At 32.5% G+C, this 20,951-nt stretch overlaps 1 protein-coding gene across 2 annotated transcripts; it reads left to right on the forward strand.

Annotated features, from left to right (window-relative positions):
* Window positions 1–7,134: 7,134 nt before the first annotated feature.
* Window positions 7,135–20,828, forward strand: LOC139503021 (epidermal growth factor receptor-like). Of its 2 annotated transcripts, none has more exons than XM_071292687.1 (6): window positions 7,135–7,223; window positions 14,576–14,658; window positions 16,871–16,979; window positions 18,852–19,016; window positions 19,665–19,867; window positions 20,623–20,828. In XM_071292687.1, the coding sequence occupies exons 2-6, from the start codon at window positions 14,598–14,600 to the stop codon at window positions 20,754–20,756; spliced, it is 672 nt and encodes a 223-aa protein (XP_071148788.1). In that variant the 5' UTR covers window positions 7,135–7,223; window positions 14,576–14,597; the 3' UTR covers window positions 20,757–20,828. The 2 variants fall into 2 exon arrangements, with proteins under 2 accessions (XP_071148788.1, XP_071148789.1); XM_071292688.1 differs by lacking the exon at window positions 7,135–7,223 and adding an exon at window positions 12,682–12,764.
* Window positions 20,829–20,951: the final 123 nt, after the last annotated feature.

Here is a 20,951-nt window from a genome sequence, read left to right on the forward strand (position 1 = left end):
TTGTATTGACATCACAATATTATTGTTAAAAACATATATATTGATACTTATGTTATACAACACACTTAGCTATCAACCTTTTTAGTCACTAGATCTACCATTATCAACATACGCTGAACAAGCGTCAAAAGGTTGCAGCACTCCTCATTTCTATTTAATATACATTGTGAAAGGTTTAGATATATGTTTATAACAGTTAAGGATGTACTTAGGTGAGGTTTTGGAATTTGTGTCAAATGTTTGGACTCCTTGGTGTTTTTCCATACAATACAATGTAAAATATTTTGCCCCATAACACCCATTTATTTTTTCATACAAGACTTAATAGCTCATGAAAGGTCATTTACCAAAATTTTAGAAGATTCTTAATTTTCTTTCTTTTGCTTTGAGACCTAATAATACCAATGCAAATATAAGGTAAAAGCCCAAGTCAGCATTTTCCCACCATATTTTAAATCTAAAATATCTCGAAAAGGAGGTCCATGACCTATCCATATTTTTAGCTTATTTTTTATCCTTAATGAATTCTCTACCAGCTTATAGTATCAATTTCAAATTCTTGATTTATTAATTTTCACCCAACCTCACCTAAGTACATCCTTAAGCATGTACAGTATGTCATAATCTTTTTAAGGTGGTACCTAACACTACAGGGAGATAACTCTGTAAAATCAGCTAAACGTTTTAATTACGTTGTGTTGTTAAGGGAATATTACGCTTCTCAATGATCAAAATAAGTATTTGCCAAACTGCTATATAACCAGTGTATTTTTTCTGATAAAACTGTTGGTTCAAATTTTTTGAAATTTTTATATTTTTGTAAAAGGGTCAAAGTAAATACTTTGTCAAAATGTTAAGAAAATTAAACGAGCCAAATTAATTTTAGTTAAAGTGTTGGGTACCACCTTAAAATTGCTTCTTTTTCAGTTATTTTCATTGAGTGCGTATGAAAACTGATTCAATACCTGTATGATTGACAACTATCATTATCATTAAACATTTAAATGCAAGGACAATATTTTAGTTGGAATCCATTCCCAACATAAAATTATGCTGTACATTATTTCTCCATGATGAATGATTAAAATTAAGGACTGAGTTTTAGATGATGCCACCACTTTTATGCCAAAATTTTGAAAAGCTAATAATTGAGCAGACAATTTATAACACAACAATACTCAAACCACACTTCTTGAACTTAAAAGTATTTTAGATGTTTGTTATAATGTAATGTTAATTTTAAAATGATTATATGTATTAACCTGTAACTTTTGATATACTCTACCTGAAATTATGCTGTAAATTATTTGTCAAAGATAAATGACTATAGATTTATTTTTTTTTGAAATAAAAACGAAAATAAAATCTGTATGAATAAATCAACTGCAAGTGGGGTCCATTTAACAAGCAAAATCAGTCCTATAAGTTTCTCATTAATCAATTATTTATACCAATGTATTCCTTGAAAAAATATAAAAAATAAAACATAAATCCGTTTTCATAAAAAAAAAGAGGCCAAAGATACCAAAATGATATCTAAACTATCGGAAACAAACTGACCATGCCTTGAGTGAAAATTGCCAAAAAGACAAAAAGTACACAAATTACTATGCAGAGAACTATGGATGAGCATCAACAACCCCACCAAAACTCATGGTTCATCTCAGGTCCTCAAAAGGGATAAAGCAGAACCTATGCAATCAGCAATTTGCTTGGCTACATGTTAAGATATTTGTATAAAGTAGTCAGTTAATGGAGAACTGCTACAGGAAGGTCACTGATATTTGGTGTGTGGTTGTTTAAAAATTGGCTCATCTCACTTCTATGGAGATTATTTGTCGCCCCTTAGTCATGGTTTATGGACTTTGAAACTTTTGCTTTATATACATGTATAAGATTTTAATTATGCTAGTTTAAAGTTATATTGCCCTATCTCCTCAGTCATGGTCTCTATATTGACTATGAATCTTTTGCTTAGTTGACATGTATTAGGTTGTGATTAGGTCTTTTTATTTGAAACCACAAATGATTGGTCATTAACCTGCAAAATGCAATTTGAAAAATTGCTTTTCAAATTGAGTAACCCACTGACATGGACACAAATTAACCCATTTCCTTCGCTAAAAATTTGCCAGGAAACTGGGATAATTTATCTAATATACAATACTGTCATGTCAGTTTGTTTCCAACCCCATATCTCGTGTGTATCTAGATAAAAGAAAAAAAAATGAAATTATGAACACACATTGTTGGGGCATTATGAATTAAAGCAAGGAAAGGTAGGCTTGAGCTTGGAGTTACACTTATATAAATTAATTTGTGACTACTTCCTTGATATATTGAACGTTAAACAATTGAGTTCATCATTGCATTCTAGTACAAAGCATGTTAGTATTCATACCACATCAACAAGTCCTCATTATTTTTTGCATGTAATATTTGCTCTTAGACTTGATTTTGGCACCAATGCAGCCGTCAATAAGTGTTTGATCTGTTTTATGTTTGTCTTGTTTTTGACATCAACTCAGGTTAACTAAAGTGTGGAAAACAATCACCGATTAACAAGGGGGAAGATACTAGAGGGACATTCAAATTCAAAAATATAAAATAAAATAACTAACAACCCCATGGCTAAAAAATAAAAAGACAAACCGACCAATATAAGTACATAAGACACAACATAGAACACTAACAACTTTAAGCAAATAAACTGTTAACGTACACCCAATAAAACGTGAAATCGGCGATATCAGCATAAATTTGATGATAAAATGGGAATCGTAATGCAAGTTTCAAACCACAAACATGTCTTTACAATTAACTGCATTGAATGCATTTTAAAGTAGATACATTGTCAATTGTCCCAGCATTCAATTTTGCAACAGGGTTTTCTAGTTTTCGCTGAGTACTTTCTTTGTTTATTTTAGGCAGTAGTAGATTCAGGTATTCCGAGGTGCGATTCGTACACAAAAGGTTTTAAGGTGTTGTTTAAATCATCATATCATTGCATTTCTATTTTTATAATCATCAATTTATCGAGAGAGTTATTACTATATACGGTATGTACTATCAACCACAAATTCCTTTAGTTTTAATGGTGATGTGTCTCATTTACACTAATGATGAGTCTTACTGCACCTTTTTGTCGACGTCTTTGTTAGATTGTTTTGGATAGATGTAGAAATAATTAATCAAATATGTGTGTGTCTGTGATGTATATTAACAGTTTTGACTGCTCGATTCCAATTGTCACATTTACATATCATGTCTGTTTAGGTTGCTTACACAATTTCATCAATATAACGGAACTATTAACCACTGTCGCTTGTTCCGTTGATGATAGTGTTTGACTATGTCACTTTTATGAACTTCCCCTTCTGGAAATTGCCTTGAAGTTCAGTCTTTTGATAGACAGTATATAAACGTCTCTTGATATGCATTAATCGCCAAACATGCAAATCCAAACACGGTCAACTTGCAACAATCGTTAAAGTGTCAGTCCAAACAACTATTATGGTATATAGGTCTGCATAGTGTGAACAGATACGAGGTTGCAACTTTTCGAAATAAGTGTAAATACATCATGCCCCAATATGTGCAATCGATTGACTGAGGCTGAGAGATTGGAAGTATCTAAACACCTCCTTGGACATGTTGGATTTAAAAAAATTTCAGCACTATAACTATTCTCAGATAAACAGAACTTGCTCTCAACCTTATAATTCGCTCAAGTTATCTGTAGGAAAATATATATCTTCATGTTGCGTGCCGAAGGGTAATAAAATTGTCACTAATTTACCTGTATGAAAAATTTTCATCAAGTTTGTTGTAGAAACATTTACAAACAGAACATCGGTCTTCTGATGACATATAATAGTGATGAACATGCAGATTGAAATTAACTTTGTGTCTACTAATCACCCTCCACTCAGTTAACGTATCTAGAACAACACCTGGTGGGGCAATAATTAAAGGTAGTTATTCCAACCTGGTGTGCTTCGTGTACCTAAGTTTTGGTTTCTATGTAATGCTTTGTATACAGTTGTTTTTGTTTTGGTCGTTTTTTAGACAAATTAACTATATACTGCTGTTGAATGTTTTTGCCATGACTTTGTCGGTTTGTTTTTTAGACAACTATATACTGCTGTTGGATGTTTTTGCCATGGCTTTGTCGGTTTGTTTTTTAGGCAACTATATACTGCTGTTGAATGTTTTTGCCATGGCTTTGTCAGTTTGTTTTACTGCTGTTGAATGTTTTTGCCATGGCTTTGTCAGTTTGTTTTAATGCTGTTGAATGTTTTTGCCATGGCTTTGTCAGTTTGTTTTTTCGACTTTTAATTTTGAATGTCCTTTTGATATAATTGTTTTATTTGCCTTTTGTCTTTTTAATTTATTTGTTTTTGCGGCAGTACATAATATATCACGTTTATCTTATTGGTTAACTATTAGCTTGTATCGTCATAGTTTAAATTTCAACCCAATTGCCATTATTTATTTAGTTGTTATACCCCCGCTTTGAAAAAAAGGGGGTATACTGTTTTACCTCTGTCTGTCCTTCCGTCAGTCCATCAGTCCGTCAGTCTGTCAGTCAGTCCGTCCGTCCCATGAATATTTTTCGTCACATTTTTCTCAGGAACTACACTACCAGGATTTCTGAAATTCGGTTTCAGGCTTGATATAAGTCAGCTATACTGTGTGATGCGTTTTCAGATTCATTACTCGACAACTTCCTGTTTACCGAACACTTGTATCATTTTTACACCTGATAGCCAAGTTGAAAATTTTTCGTCACATTTTTCTCAGGAACTGCACTACCAGGATTTCTGATATTTGGTTTCAGACTTGATATAAGTCAGCTATACCGTGTGATGCGTTTTCAGATTCATCCCTCGACAACTTCCTGTTTAACGAACACTTGTATTATTTTACACATGATAACCAAGTTGAAAATTTTTGTCACATTTTTCTCAGGAACTACAATACAAGGATTTCTGAAATTTGGTTTCAGGGTTTATATAAGTCTGCAATACTGTGTGATGCGTTTTTAGATTCATCACTCGACAACTTCCTGTTTACCGAACACTTGTATGATTTTACATATGATAGCCAAGTTGAAAATTGTCGTCACATTTTTCTCAGGAATTACTATACAAGGATTTCTGAAATTTGGTTTCAGGATTTATACAAGTCAGCTATACCGTGTAATGCATTTTCGGATTCATCATTCAACAACTTCCTGTTTACCGAACACTTGCATATTTTTACACTACTAAAATTATCCACTTGCGGCGGGGGTATCATCAGTGAGCAGTAGCTCGCAGTTTCACTTGTTTTGTTTCTTCAACCACTTTTGAATTAATTATCTTTTAGTAAAAATGTGTGCTATAACTACGTTGATCTGAATTAAGTGCATGTACTATAATCGATAAAGAACTTTTTATACTGCTGATATATTGTTTGTTCATTTTTTTTAAACCGTCATTACTGACTAATCTACATGATTCAGATGTCATTGTTTTGTTACATTCACTGCTTTATAAAAAAAAATATGTTGCGGTTAATGCAATCAATAAAAGTACATGAACCTATTTCTTTTGACAACGATTGTTAATTTAGTTAACAATTGTAAAAATGTGAAATTTTAATGTCAATCGATAGCCATTTCGATTGTAGGAAAATAGAATTAATTAGAAATAATTTTGAAGTTTAACAAAGAATATTTCTGGAGAAATACATAAACTATTTTCTTGTTTTGTGGCAGTACAGAATGTATTATGTTTTAACCTTATTGTTCAACTATTGGCTTGAATCTTAGTTCGTATATGGTTTTGTTGAAGTTTGGTCATAGGAATTAAAACCAATTTGGATTATTTGTTTAGTTATTTGTTTCGAAAACCACCTGTGCATTAATTATATAGTAACTACAACTAGCAAATGTTGTGCTATAACTATTATGCTATAATTAGTCATCAAAGGTACCAGGCTTTTATTTGATACGCCAGACGCGCATGTAAGTAAAGTAAAGTGCATGTACTATATTAGACTACGAGAAGAAATAATTTTTATACTTCTGATATTGTTTGTTCATTTTTTACTGGTCTACATGATTCAGATGTCATTTACATTCTTACATTCACTGCTAAACAATGTTGCGGTTGATGCAATCAATAAAAGTACACGAACCTATTTTATTTTGACACCGATTGTTAATTGAATTCATATTGTAAAAATGTAAAATTTTGATTTCAATCGAGACCTTTCAATTGTATGAAACCTGTGAAAGTAAAATTAATTAGAAATAAGGTCTGAAGTTTTACAAAGAATATTTCTGTAGAAATACAAAAAAATATTTTATTTGACTTTTGTCATATGTATTTTCTCGTTTTGTGGCAGTACAGAATGTATCATGTTTTTACCTTATTGTTCAACTATTGGCTTGAATCTTAGTTCGTATTTGGTTTTATTGAAGTTTCGTCATAGGAATTAAAATCAATTGAGATTATTTAATTGTTTAGTTGTTTGTTTCGAAAACCACATTTGCATTCATTATATAGTAACTACAACTAAGTGCAAATGTTGTGCTATAACTATTATGCTATAATTAGTTATCAAAGGTACCAGGCTTTTATTTAATACGCCAGACGCGCATGTAAGTAAAGTAAAGTGCATGTACTATAATCGAATACGAGAAGAAATAATTTTTTATACTACAGATATTGTTTGTTCATTTTATTACTTATCTACATGATTCAGATGTCATTTTTATTACATTAAATGCTTTTAGAAAAATGTTGCGGTTAATGCAATCAATAAAAGTACATGAACCTATTTCTTTTGACACCGATTGTTAATTTAATTAATATTTTACAAATGTGAAATTTTTGTATCAATCGACAGACATTTCGATTGTATGAAAGTAAAATTAATTAGAAATAAGGTCTGAAGTTGAAAGTGTACAATATGTTGCTTTTTAATTAGCAAAATTAATTTAATTTTGTCACAAACATACGAAAACCTTTGTATTGCAGACGCCTACATATACAGACACAATTTGATTGAAGTATTAATAAATGCATGTTTTTTCAATAACTACAAAAAATAAAGAGCAATATTTCTTTATCATTCATCTTTGAATAAAAAGAGACATTTCCTTGATTTTACAAATATATAGTCATACGACACATAGTAGTGTGGTCATAGGAATTAGAATTGTAAACGTTGAAGTAAGTTATATTGATAATGTGATCTCAAAAACATGTTAAACGAATACCGTATATTAAGAATTTATTGTGTCGTTTTTATTATTACGAAATTGCGACAGGGTTATAATCGCAATAATTTAAGCTCGAATTTTAAAATTTTTGATATGAACTAAACGGGATTTTTCTCAATTTCGCAAAAATTATAATCACATTTTAGTCTTAAATGACTAAATCGCAATAATGAATGCACGCAATAATTTCTGAATTTATTTAACCTTTTTTTTTAAAAAACCAGGATAACACTAAATTTGTTCGCGAGTTTCGTCTACAAAATACTTATCAGTGACACTTGTATTAAATAAGTTAAAAAGGCCAAAGTATACGTTTGTATAGAATTTTTAACTTTATACCATTTAAAACGTGGTTACTACGTTCATCTAACATAAAGGGTATGTAAAGTAAATGCAATTTGTTTAGGAAAATTTAATATGATTTCGCGTCATTAGTTGGTAATGGATTTTATTTTTTATTCACATTTCGACGTTCTTTTTTATTCGAGTTGAAAGAAAATAGACCGTTTTTTTTTCCATATTTCATTGTCATCAAATCTTGTAATACTATATGTGAAGACAATCATAGCAATTGATATGTTGCATTAAACCTGGTATCATTAATGAATTTTAGTAGTTGTTATATCTATTAAGTCAACACTTCATTTGAATTTTGTTTTCATATTTGGTCATTTGTTTTATAGCTTTTACTGAACCCAAAACTTCAGAACGAATTCATGATATATGTTTTCATAGTTAGATAAGGACTTTTCCTATTTTATTTGCCGTGAAGTTTTATATATTCGTCATTCTTTGTTCATATAAGTTTTATAAATTGTCATCAGCAAACCATTACAATATAAACAAAGGAAACATAATTGCCTGTCTGGTTGGCATTAATTTTTTATGTATCAGTTTAAAGGGGTTTGTATCTACACTATGCGGTGTGTCAGGGTAACGCAAAGTATTATCGTAGTATAATTAACTGTTAAGCAATAAATGAGAAATGAGTTGATCCCTAAAGGGCAAGAATTCTGTTTCTCCAACTCAAATTTACACTTCAAATAGTAAACGAAATTTGAATGATACAACGTAAGGGCAACTTTGCACCATAATTGTCTTATTGTGAATTCAATGTATTTCAACTTCTTATCCCGACGCAAGTCCGGCAGTAGCTTTAGTTCTTTTGTTCATTTTTATTATTACTATAAATAAAAAGTAAAATCACAAAAATATTGAACTCCGAAGAGAATTCAATCGGAAAGTCCCTAATCACATGGAAAAATCAAACGACAGATAAAGGCAACAGTAGTATACCGCTGTTCGAAATTCATAAATCGATAGAGAAAAAAAACAAACCCGGGTTACAAACAAAAACTGAGGGAAAAGCATCAAATATAAGACAAAGGAATGGACAACAACTGTCATATTCCTGACTTGGTACAGGCATTTTCAAATATAGAACATGGTGGATTGAACCTGGTTTTATAGTGCCAAACCTCTCACTTGTACGACAGTCTCATTAAATTCCGTTATATGTACAATGATGCATGAACAAAACAGACATAATAAATTAAATAGTCAAAATATGGGTACAGCATAAAGGAAACAGTAGTATAAACCGTTGTTCAATGGTCATCAATTGATTAAGTGAAAACAAATCCGGGTTACACACTAAAAACCGACGGACACTCATCAACTAAAAGAAGAAAACAACTGACACAAAAACTGCTCAGAAATATGAACGAAATCGATCCTGCTTTACTGTCACAATTGTGGATATGTTGTGTTTTCCTCTCAACTAACTAGCAATAGGCGCACAATAAATCCATGGGTCTGTCCGCTTACATTTCTGCTCTTTTTCCTATAATGCCTACTTCATTTGTCATGTTTGATAAGTTATTGATATAGAATGATAGGAAGTCACAGATCGAGTTTGAATTTCGTTCTGTATGAGATATTTCAATGCAATGTTCGTCCACTTATCATCTAGCTTATAATTCAAATAGAAATCTTTTAACATTAACTAAGTACTAGTATACTATTTCTGTACAAAAAACACCAAATTGAAAGGGAAAAAATACTTAGACAAACTTAGACGAGATTCCTATCATATCTACTTCGTCAGAATAAGCATAAATCAATACCAAGAAGTGCTGAATATGTCAGACAAGTCTAATGTATGTAGAACATCGTAGATCGTTATTACAGGAAAATAAACAACCCATATCTAAATATCAGAAATCTTCATTTCAAATGAACTAAATACTTCCTGTTTACCAAGGCGACAACTGTCTACCGCAGAATAATCATACTTATCTACATTTCACAGTCCTGCCTTCGATGACTAGAAAGTCCATATTGGCTATATGCATGCTTAAAAAGTCATATGAATAATATCTAAAAGACAAAACTTAGCCTTTAACTCTTTTTTATGAAAACAACTATGGCAAACGGTGACCAACGAAAGTCCTAGACTATGGACCGCCGTATAATGACCGATAAGATAATGTTGCGCGGTTAAATATTTTAGTGAGCGCCTAACACTCCCTCAAAACGAAGACAGTGGTGTTACACAACAGCATAAACACAAAGTCTAAAAATGATTTAAAAAAAGACGGGTTATTAGACTGACTTATTAATTATAACCAGTACACTTATACATGCATTCTACTTGTGTAATCACCCTCCGTTATTCTTTTTTTCGAATTTTATATTCTAAAATCCCCGAAAAGATAAAATGTTGATAATTGAGTACGCTAGACGACGAATGCGACTTATTATTTCATTGCTATGAGCAACACAACGTTTTTTCACATAAGGGAGCAGCAAAAGCTTAAATATATGGAAACACTGAGTTACCCACGATATTTGTGAGGGTTTGTGTTACTCAATATTAAGTTTCCTGAGTAGTGTTTTGTGGACCTGTTTGCTTTTTAGTTGTTTTACTTGAAATGTTTCTTTGCGTGCCTTGCTCTTTTTGTCATGTTTGCTTTGAGTACGTTTCTCTTCTTTCTGGGTTTGCTTTTGGGTTGTTTTTCTTGTCTGTTTGCTTTAGCATTGCTCTTCTTGTCATGTTTGCTTTTGCGATGTTCCTGTTTGCTTTGGCGTTGCTCTGATCCTTTTGCCATGTCTGCTTTTAAAATTCTCAGCTTGCCATGTTTGCTTTTGAGTTGCTCTGCGTGTCACGTTTGCTTTTGCGTTGTTCTTCTTGCCATATTTGTATTTTCGTTGCTAAATTTGTACCGTTTCAATGTTTGTTTTCAATTGATGGGGGGTGGATTGCATCGAGGCATCGTGAATTCACATTACTATAAGACGGGTCACGGTACTTTTCTATCCCAAATGCATGTATTTGGTTTTGATGTTATATTTGTTATTCTCATCGGATTGTGTCTAATGCTTAGTCCGTGTCTGTGTGTGTTACATTTTAATGTAATGTCGTTGTTCTCCTCTTATATTTAATACGTTTCCATCAGTTTTAGTTTGTAAACCCGATTTTGTTTTTTTGTCCATCGATTTACGAGTTTTGAACAGCGGTATACTACTTTTGCCTTTATATTTTGTCATTTTTCCTGGTATGCATTTAGTAAGTTCATTGAAAGATCACAAGGCGTCACTTCGAACAAGGATAAGGTGTTCAATATTGTGAGAGAAAAAAAAGGCCTTAAAAGACAGACGAAAGATACCAGAGAGTCATTCAAAATTATAGATCGAAAACAAACTGAAAACGCCATGACTAAAATAGAAAAAGACAAACAGTCAAATAAAAGTACGCAAGACGCAACGTAGAAAACTAAAGATATGAGCAACACGAACTCCTCCAAAAACTGGGAATGATCTCAGGTGCTCAAGAAGGGTAAGTGCATATCTTGCTCCACATGTGGCATCCGTTGCTCATATTATAACGAACCCGGTAAATAACATAATTCGGTAGGTGATCATATTCGTCCTAATAATTGTGCTACTTTTATGTGCTGCCCTAAGTTGTTTTACGTGTTTGTTTTTATTCTGTGGTTAGTCAACACTTCGGTGTTGACATGAATATCAATTATATTATATGTTTTTGTTAAAAATTTACTCTTTGCAAAAGTATGAATGGTATCTTTGATAACTATTAGCATGTCGAATGTCGAATGTATTATTGGTTATTTGTGTATTTCTCTGTCCTGAATGTTCTTGCATTTATTTGTACTGTAGTCCTGTAAGTAATGTTCTCATTTTAGTGTTATATTTAACATTGCCATAAAAGTACGCGGTCTGGCTAGCCACAAAACCAGGTTCAACCCATCATTTTTTCTTACATTATCCTGTATCAAGTCAAGAATATGGCAGTTGTTGTCTTGTAGTTCGTTTCTGTGTGTGTTACATTGTCGTTTGGTTTTTTGTTGCACTTTAGTGTTTCTGTTGTTTCGTTGTTTCCCTCTTATAGTTGATGTGTTTCCCTCGGTCTTGGGTTAATACCCGGATATGTTTTCTCCCAATCGATTCATGACTTTCGAACAGCGGTATACTATTGTTGCCTTAATTCGGTTTATCGTCATAAGTCTGAGAAATAATTAATTGTCTAGCAAATGAATAATGTTTCGGTTGGATAAGCAATATACCGGATTCAAATTCTCTGTTTCGATCTATGAGTGGATGACCCATAATTTGTAATTGATAGCATATAAGTAGTCTATCGCTATCTAGAATTAGGTTACTGAATCAAATTAAGAGTCAATGACTTTTAACACCTATAATGTTTCACGGGTCCCATTTACATTTGTACTAATGACAAATTAAAACACTTTATTAGGAGGTTTATTATCATTTTGACGTAGAAATATTTTTCCGATCATTTGTGTTGTCTAATTGATAAAACCCTATTTCTAATTCTAGCATTGACTATACTAATTAAGAGCCATATAAGCCAACTGACGATAGGAATGAAAAGCATATGTTGATTGAAATTTGTAGTATAGATATTTCAGGTTTCTTATTATATCATTCGTCTAGATCTAACTGATTTTTTGTTATCTTATAAGTACATTTAGTTTAGGGAATTCCCTATAAAGGAGGCGATATTAATCTTTTTGAAATAATACGTTATTAAATACTTTGTTTGCAAGTAAAATACTGCAACTGATAGATAATCAATTTCTCTTTTATTCAAGATCTTGACAGAACACTTTCAAATCTTGAAACGAGAAATATATTTTCTTGAAATTAATCTTAAGTAATATTCTAAGCCACATGAGAACGACAATTGCTTTACATTTTATTATGCATGACAAAAAGTACCATTGAACTTAATCAATTCAAAAATTTCAACAATTTGTGGGATTAATAATCACTGCTAATAAATGAAATGAGTTTGTAACTTTTCTAAATTTACATGTACATAAATAGCCTTAGGTATTGAGGCTCAGCTGTTCCGAAACTTGGCAGATTTAAATAACAAAATATTATTGTAAATAACCAGTTGATATATTGTGTAATTCGACTATAACTAAAATTGCAACTATCTCAGGTAAGATTATTCAGTATTAGCCAGGCTGTTTTTTGGCCAATTTATGGGCATTATGGTCTCTGGTCTGTGCGTGCGTCTATCGTACGTTCGTTCGTTCGTGCGTCCGTCCGTCCGTCCGTTCGTCCGTCTTTACCGCTTCAGCTTAAACTTTTTGGTCGAGGTAGTTTTTGATGAAGTGGAAGTCCAATCAACTTGAAACTTAGTAAACATGTTCCCTATGATATAATTTTTCTAATTTTAATCCCAAAATAAGAGATTTTATCCAATTTTCATAGTATAGTGAACAAAGGAAATGATAGTGCGGATGGGCCATCCGTGGACTTGGGACACATTCTTGTTAGTTGTTCAGTTAAATTTCTTTTTTGCTTTTATATCCTTAAATGGTTGATAATTTGACCTCAAAAGTTTTTTGTCAAACAAACTAACTGATTTAAGGTGGCTCGGGTGTTTTCCTCCATCTTTGATTTTTTTTAAAACAGATGACAATCGGTCTAGATCTTTCACGAAATGTGAAAAATTCGAGAGTAGTAGGTGATTCATGGGTAAGATTTTTCATGTAAATACAGAAAACACCAAGTTTTATCGGATATATTTATCGTTTATGCCCGAAATTTAAGATATTGCGTCTTCTATAGTGGGATACTATACCCAATAACATTTTTGCCACAACTAGTGATAAATTTCGGGGCGCCGACTGGGACTCTTGTGGTGTTGTACAAAATTCAATTCTGTCATAATAAAATCATTTTTGTCTTACAAAACTATGTGATACAGACTTGTTTTATGAGAACTTCAATTTTGTGATGACAAAATTCATTTTAGTAGACAAAATTCATTTTTTTCATATAAACTTATTTGCATACAAAATTGACTCTAGTGACACAAAATTGACATTTGTGACAAAAATGAATTTTGTGACACAAAATTCACTTTTGTGTTAAATTTTCGCTTCTGTTTGACAAAACTCAATTTTGTCTACACAAAAATAAACACAAAACTGAATTTTGTGAAAAAATCTCAGTTTTGTATGCAAATTAGTTCACAGAATCCAAACTAAACCAATTTGCATACAAAATTGACTTTTGTCGCCCAATTTTCAATTTAGGTAATAAAAGTAGTCTGTGTTACAAAAATGAATGTTGTCATGACAAAACTGACTTTTGTTCACTGAAATATAATTTTGTAAGACAAAATTTAAATTTGTAGTATGCTACAAATTTAGTTAAACTGAACTCATTTTTGTTGAACAAAACTCACTTTTGTCCGTACAAAATTGAATTTCGAGTACAAAACCACAAGAGTTCCATTCGGCGCCCGTACATATTGACTTCAAATATTAATATTCTTTTGATAAAAAAAACCAGTATTAACGTTCTCTTACAATTCGTATTAAGCGACTCTTTACTATGACATTCCATCCAAATGGCTATAACCGCAAAATTTCCTTCATCGATAAAAGGAAAAAACGCCCTTAAACACGTTTTGCTTATCATGCTTCTAATTCCAAACCCAGAAGGAAAATTGTCTCAGCAAGTGACACACGTTCTTTGTATATATTTTTTTTTTATCGCCATATATAACAGTTTACTACAAACAGCAAATTTCATAAGCATCTAATAATCACACATATTTGATCCTATTATCTTTGATACCTAGTGAGACTTGACGCCAATGACATGAGTTGTTAGGAAATATGAACTTTCAAAGAATAACAAAAAATAATACCAGTAGAATTGTATTTCAATCCGTCATAATTTTATGGTTATAAAATCGTACGTCTGTTTAATAAACGTCATCATCCAATTTTGTAGATCGTAGTAGTTTGTTGTAATCATGATGATTCGATTGGTGATTGTTGTGTTAATGTTAGAAAGTGGACAGGGACACGCGAAAGGTCAGTAATATATTTAAAGCATATGTCAAAATATGTACGGAATAAACATCAATCATAAAATAATTTGATAACATGTATTGTAGTTTAAAGTCCTTTTTGTTTGGGCAGCTCTTTACATTTGTAATGGGTTTTGCATTTTGATATATTTCGACCTCAAGCAACTCCAACTAGACATAACTTATCGAAATTCGCATATATTGCAGAAAAATTTGTATCAAACAGTTTTGTTAGAATTCATAGACCACATTTTCGAAAAGATAAAACCAACCGAAGAAAAACTACGGACTGTCATGAATTATTTGATTTTATTTTTAATGAATAAAAATTAGCAGCTTTTTTTACCGGGAATGTATAGCTATCAATTTGAACGTTACTAGTCAGCAATCATATATATGAGCTACGGGATCGCTAGTTCCCGAATTTTAATTACAATCATGAGAAACAGAGTAATGACTGCATTGGTTGACATCTTAAGGCTGGAGCGTCTTTTCATCATCTATCAGTCATGTCAGTCAATGACGAGATTAATTCGATCAAACTTAAAGAAAGTAAAAAAAACTTAACAAAAATATTATAAATTGTTCTATGACTTAGGAACAATGTGATTTTTTATAATTCAATGAACATTCTTTTTTAAACCTTCAACTGTCCTGCAAATGCATAAACTATTTACAACTGGACGTTTAGCCAAAATCAATAAATTAAATTGAGAATGGAAATGGGGAATGTACCCAAGAGACAACAACCCGACCATAGAAAAAAACAAAAGCAGAAGGTCACCAACAGGTCTTCAATGTAGCGAAAAATTCCCGCACCCGGAGGCGTCCTTCAGCTGGCCCCTAAACAAATATATACTAGTTCAGTGATAATGAACGCCATACTAATTTCCAAATTGTACACAAGAAACTAAAATTAAAATAATACAAGACTAACAAAGGCCAGAGGCTCCTGACTTGGGACAGACGCAAAAATGCGGCGGGGTTTAACATGTTTGTGAGATCTCAACCCTCCCCCTATACCTTTAGCCAATGTAGAAAGTAAACGCATAACAATACGCACATTAAAATTCAGTTCAAGAGAAGTCCGAGTCTGATGTCAGAAGATGTAACCAAAGAAAATAAACAAAATAATACATAAATAACAACGGACTACTAGCAGTTAACTGACATGCCAGCTCCAGACTTCAATTAAACTGACTGAAAGATTATGATTTCATCATATGAACATCAGGCACAATCCTTCCCGTTAGGGGTTTAGTATCATACCATCATAACATATATGAGAAGAACATAACGCGTGTCATGCCAACAACTGGTTTTTGAATAAATGTGTTTTGTTCCGATGCAAAGACCCTATAAGTGAATCAATATTAACGCCAAAATATGCAATCTTTAATGACCTGACAACAGTATCGTAACTATATCCCTTCTTAATAAGTCTATTCAAAGGTTTTGTTAGTTTTTGAGGTGAATACTGACACCTTTGTGCTTTATAAAGAATATTTCCATAAAAAATTGGATGTGAAATACCTGAACGTATAAGAAGTCTGCATGAAAACTCCCAAAATTATATTCTAATACTGTTACTTATATTATTTATAACAAACAATTAACAAAAATATGTTGTTTTATGAATAAATATACCGGTGTGAGAATGTAATCACGGTTTGTTTTCCATTTTCAAATTGCATGTCCTAGTTCGTGTTTCAGTAAGTATCCTCTGTGAAATTAGTTTTAATTGTGTTTAAAAGTTAACTTAATGTCAAACGATTACTGAGGTCGATTATAATAATATCAAAATACCAATTACAAGGTTGTTCACTGATCATGACCTTTACGCGTCTGGCGTATTAAATTATAAGCCTGATACCTTTGATAGCTATTTAATTCGGATATCTTCATATATTCATCTACCGTTTAATTTGACGGAAAAACATGCAGCGTATTTATTGTATATGGTGTTAGTAACTGCAATCATACCCAATACATTGTTACTGGAAATTTCAATTGCTTGTTACAAGCCGAAACCCAGTGGCAATAATTTCAAGAATACTTGATATTTATTTAACATTAATCCGCTAAGATGAATTTTTAACCAAAAGGTCATATGAGATTTGTGTAAAACTTATATAATTTCAAGGACATAACATTGGTTTTTAATTTTTAGTAGACTCGAAACATTTTCCGTAATTATATCCTTTTTTGTATTTCAGAATGTAAAACTAATAATATAGACTATATAAATAACTCAAACCTTGTCAAGCTGACCGGCTGTACAAAAATCATCGGGAATATTAACGTTGTAGAAGCTACATTTGAAGGGTAAGTACGATCTCCTTTGCTTGCCTTGCTCAGTACATGTATAGTACTGTTTTTTTTTTTGGCAGGATAAATATTGTCTCCTTTACCATGTTTACTAAGTAGGATTTTTTCGGTCTCCTTTATTTGACAGGATAGGTAGTGTCTCCTTGGTCTGACAGGGTACGTTCTGTCTTATTTGTTTTAAATGGTACGTATTCATGGCATTGTATACTTGGGTTTGCTTGGTACGTACTGTCTCCTTGGTTTGACCTTGTACGTACTGTCTCCTTTGTCTGGTTTGGTTAGTACTGGCAATTTAGTTTGACAAGGTATGTACTGTCTTCTTTGGACTTGGTACATACTGTCTCTGTTGGACTTGGTACATGCTGTCTCCTTTGGACTTGGTAAGTACTGTCTCATTGGTTTGACAGGGTACTTACTGTCTCCTTTGTTTGACAAGGTACGTACTGTCTCCTTTACCATGTTTACTAAGTAGGATTTTTTCGGTCTCCTTTATTTGACAGGATAGGTAGTGTCTCCTTGGTCTGACAGGGTACGTTCTGTCTTATTTGTTTTAAATGGTACGTATTCATGGTATTGTATACTTGGGTTTGCTTGGTACGTACTGTCTCTTTGGTTTGACCTTGTACGTACTGTCTCCTTTGTCTGGTTGGTTAGTACTGGCAATTTGGTTTGACGAGGTATGTACTGTCTCTGTTGGACTTGGTACATACTGTCTCTGTTGGACTTGGTACATACTGTCTCTGTTGGACTTGGTACATACTGTCTCCTTTGGACTTGGTAAGTACTGTCTCATTGGTTTGACAGGGTACTTACTGTCTCCTTTGTTTCACAAGGTACGTACTGTCTCCTTTTTTTGACAAGGTTCGAACTGTCTCCTTTGTTTGACAAGGTACGTACTGTCTCCTTTGTCTGGTTTGGTTAGTACTGGTAATTTGGTTTGACAAGGTATGTACTGTCTTCTTTGGACTTGGTAAGTACTGTCTCATTGGTTTGACAGGGTACTTACTGTCTCCTAGGTTTGACAGGGTACTTACTGTCTCCTTTGTTTGACAAGGTACGTACTCTGTCATTTGTTTGACAGGGGTCGTACTGTCTCCTTTGTTTGACAAGGTACGTATTGTCTCCTTTGTCTGGTTTGGTTAGTACTGGCAATTTGGTTTGACAAGGTATGTACTGTCTTCTTTGGACTTGGTAAGTACTGTCTCCTTTGGACTTGGTAAGTACTGTCTCATTGGTTTGACAGAGTATGTTCTGTCTCCTTGGTTTGACAGGGTACTTACTGTCTCCTTTGTTTGACAAGGTACGTACTGTCTCCCTTGTCTGGTTAGGTTAGTACTGGCAATTTGGTTTGACAGGGTATGTACTGTCTTCTTTGGACTTGGTAAGTACTGTCTCATTGGTTTGACAAGGTACTTAGTGTCTCCTTGGTTTGACAGGGTACTTACTGTCTGCTTGGTTTGACAGGGTACTTACTGTCTCTTCTGTTTGACAAGTTACGTACTGTCTCCTTTGTTAGGGTTCGTATTGTCTCCTTAGCTTCACTGGGTAAGTGCTAGCACCTTGGTTTGACTAGGTTTCTTCGTTTGATTTGCTTTCTCGTGTTTTTGACTTGGTAAGAACTTCCTCCCTCTTAATCTGTTAAACTTGGTAAGTACTATCTCTTTCGTTTGACTGGTTACAATTGTGTTTAATGTTGGAGATCGTACTCTCAACTCAATTATTCATTATGACATTTCACTAATATATAAAAACGGAAGTCTTCTAGTATGGGAATTTTAAAGCTTTTGTGTTGTTGCTTTTAAGATTTATTCTATTATTTTTTTTGCTTTTTAAATAAATTTATGTTTTTAATTGTGTCATCTATTGCAGAGATCCCTATTTGAATATTCCTGCATTACATCCGTACCAGTTAGAGGTATTCAAATCAGTGAAGGAGATCACTGGTGTTTTAGTAGTGCAGGGTAAACATAAAGACTTCAAAGACTTGTCTTTTCTTGGAAATCTTACCACTATCTATGGAAGAGGAGCTAAAAGGTTTGTAAAAGGGGCGGGAACAACGAAAGTCATCAGTCAAAGAACAACTGTTACTTTCATGACCAGAACTAAACTAAACAAATAAAAAAACAATATTTACAAAACTGACGTGATGCTAACAAAATGGATAAAAGCGAGACATATTTTAGTAGCCACAGTTATGTATTACTGTTAATGTAGTTTTTTTTAGGGTATCATTTATATGGTTTTTGTTGTTGCAAAGTTGTAAAAAAAAAATAATAGTTTAACAATATATCTGGTAAAACAAGCTTTCATGTGCAAGTTTGTTGGTATGCATGTTATTATATGTTTACAGTGTTATTTACTATTGGAAACAGATTCACAAGGAAAAATTCTAGTCTTGACTGTTGAAATATTAAACTTCTAAGTTTTCCGACGGATAAAACATGTTGATTGCCAAAACATAAGAAAAGTTCAACTAATGTTTTTCAATCTTTGATATGTTGTTACTGATTTAAATATTTCCTGTTAATCATCATAACTATGTATTTATATAAAAGATATTTTCTAATAAAGGAAAACAGATGAAACCATGACACATATTTCAATTTAATGCCAGTTTTTAATATTTGTTTGAATACATTTATTAAAATCCAATCTAACAATGGGGTGATTATCTACTTTCAGATACCAAGGGGCTTCATTGTCGGTTGCCTATTCATCAATAGAAGCGTTGAATCTATCTTCATTGAAGAGAATCCGAAACGGAAATGTTGTAATAGCCTTCAATGATAGACTTTGCTATGCTGATACTGTTAAATTTACGAATCTATTCCGACGAAAGGAACAACAAGCTACAGTTGTAAAGAACAGATCAAAACTAGAATGTGGTAAGATTTTTAATTAATTAAAACTTTGTCATAGTGCGTTCGTTTTAGTCTCAAAAACGGTTGAACTTTGACCTGAAGTTTCATTTCCAGTCTCCATGTTTTGCTATGGTTAAGGATGTGAATACTTGGAAATCTAGAAGATGAAGGATTTGTTTTTAACTCTTGGCATATGTTTCGATTGCTACTGTACTCATTAATTTGGAATTCATTATTATTTATATGACGTTGAATAAAAAAAAAATAGTTAACACATGTACTGTAATTGAGCTGCGACAGATAGAAATCGACCTTAGATGCTAATAAATATCAATACATGTGATAACTTATTTCGGGTTCAAAAAATATTTATGCAAATTGATAAAGGAAGATGTGGTATGAGTGCCAATGAGATAACTCTCCATTCAAGTCACAATATATAAAATCTGTAACTGTTTGAAAATTGATTTGATATAATTAAGAATCCATATGACTATGATTAACCATAAATAGTTAGTACATATATATAAACTGAGCTACATCGGATTGATACTGTATATTCCTTAATTGAAATAGATATCAATACATCTGTTAACTAGTTTCTACGCTAAGTGTATTACTGTTTGGAAATTGAGTTGATATACTAGTATAACCATACAAAACAGACCAAAATTCATCTTTTATTACGTATTTGAATTAATAAGGACTCTAGCAAAAGGTCAGCAAAGCTCGTAATTTGTCTCTTTTCTCCATTACTCATTTGACAATTGTCATTTCAGATTTAACGAGAAAACGCTGCTCCAAAGTTTGTGGTACGAACGGATGTTGGGGACCAAGAAGGGAAAACTGTGTGGGGAATATCACTGAGAACAATTCAATCGAGGACTCTTTTAATATTGTTGATATGTTGTGAAATAAATTGTATCTGAACAATTTTTTTGTATGTGTATGAAACCATTAAAGAATACATCTTAAAAAGCAAAAACGACTTGAATTTGTAGGTAAAGGTTATATCTTTGGGAAGCTTACTTACTAGATGAACCATGAAATCATGTGTAGTTAGGCAATGTTAGTTACCGCCATTTTTTTAGGCGGAGTCAGTTATAAT

The sequence above is a fragment of the Mytilus edulis genome, chromosome 14 (assembly GCF_963676685.1).
Source record: "Mytilus edulis chromosome 14, xbMytEdul2.2, whole genome shotgun sequence".
Taxonomy (NCBI): domain Eukaryota; kingdom Metazoa; phylum Mollusca; class Bivalvia; order Mytilida; family Mytilidae; genus Mytilus; species Mytilus edulis.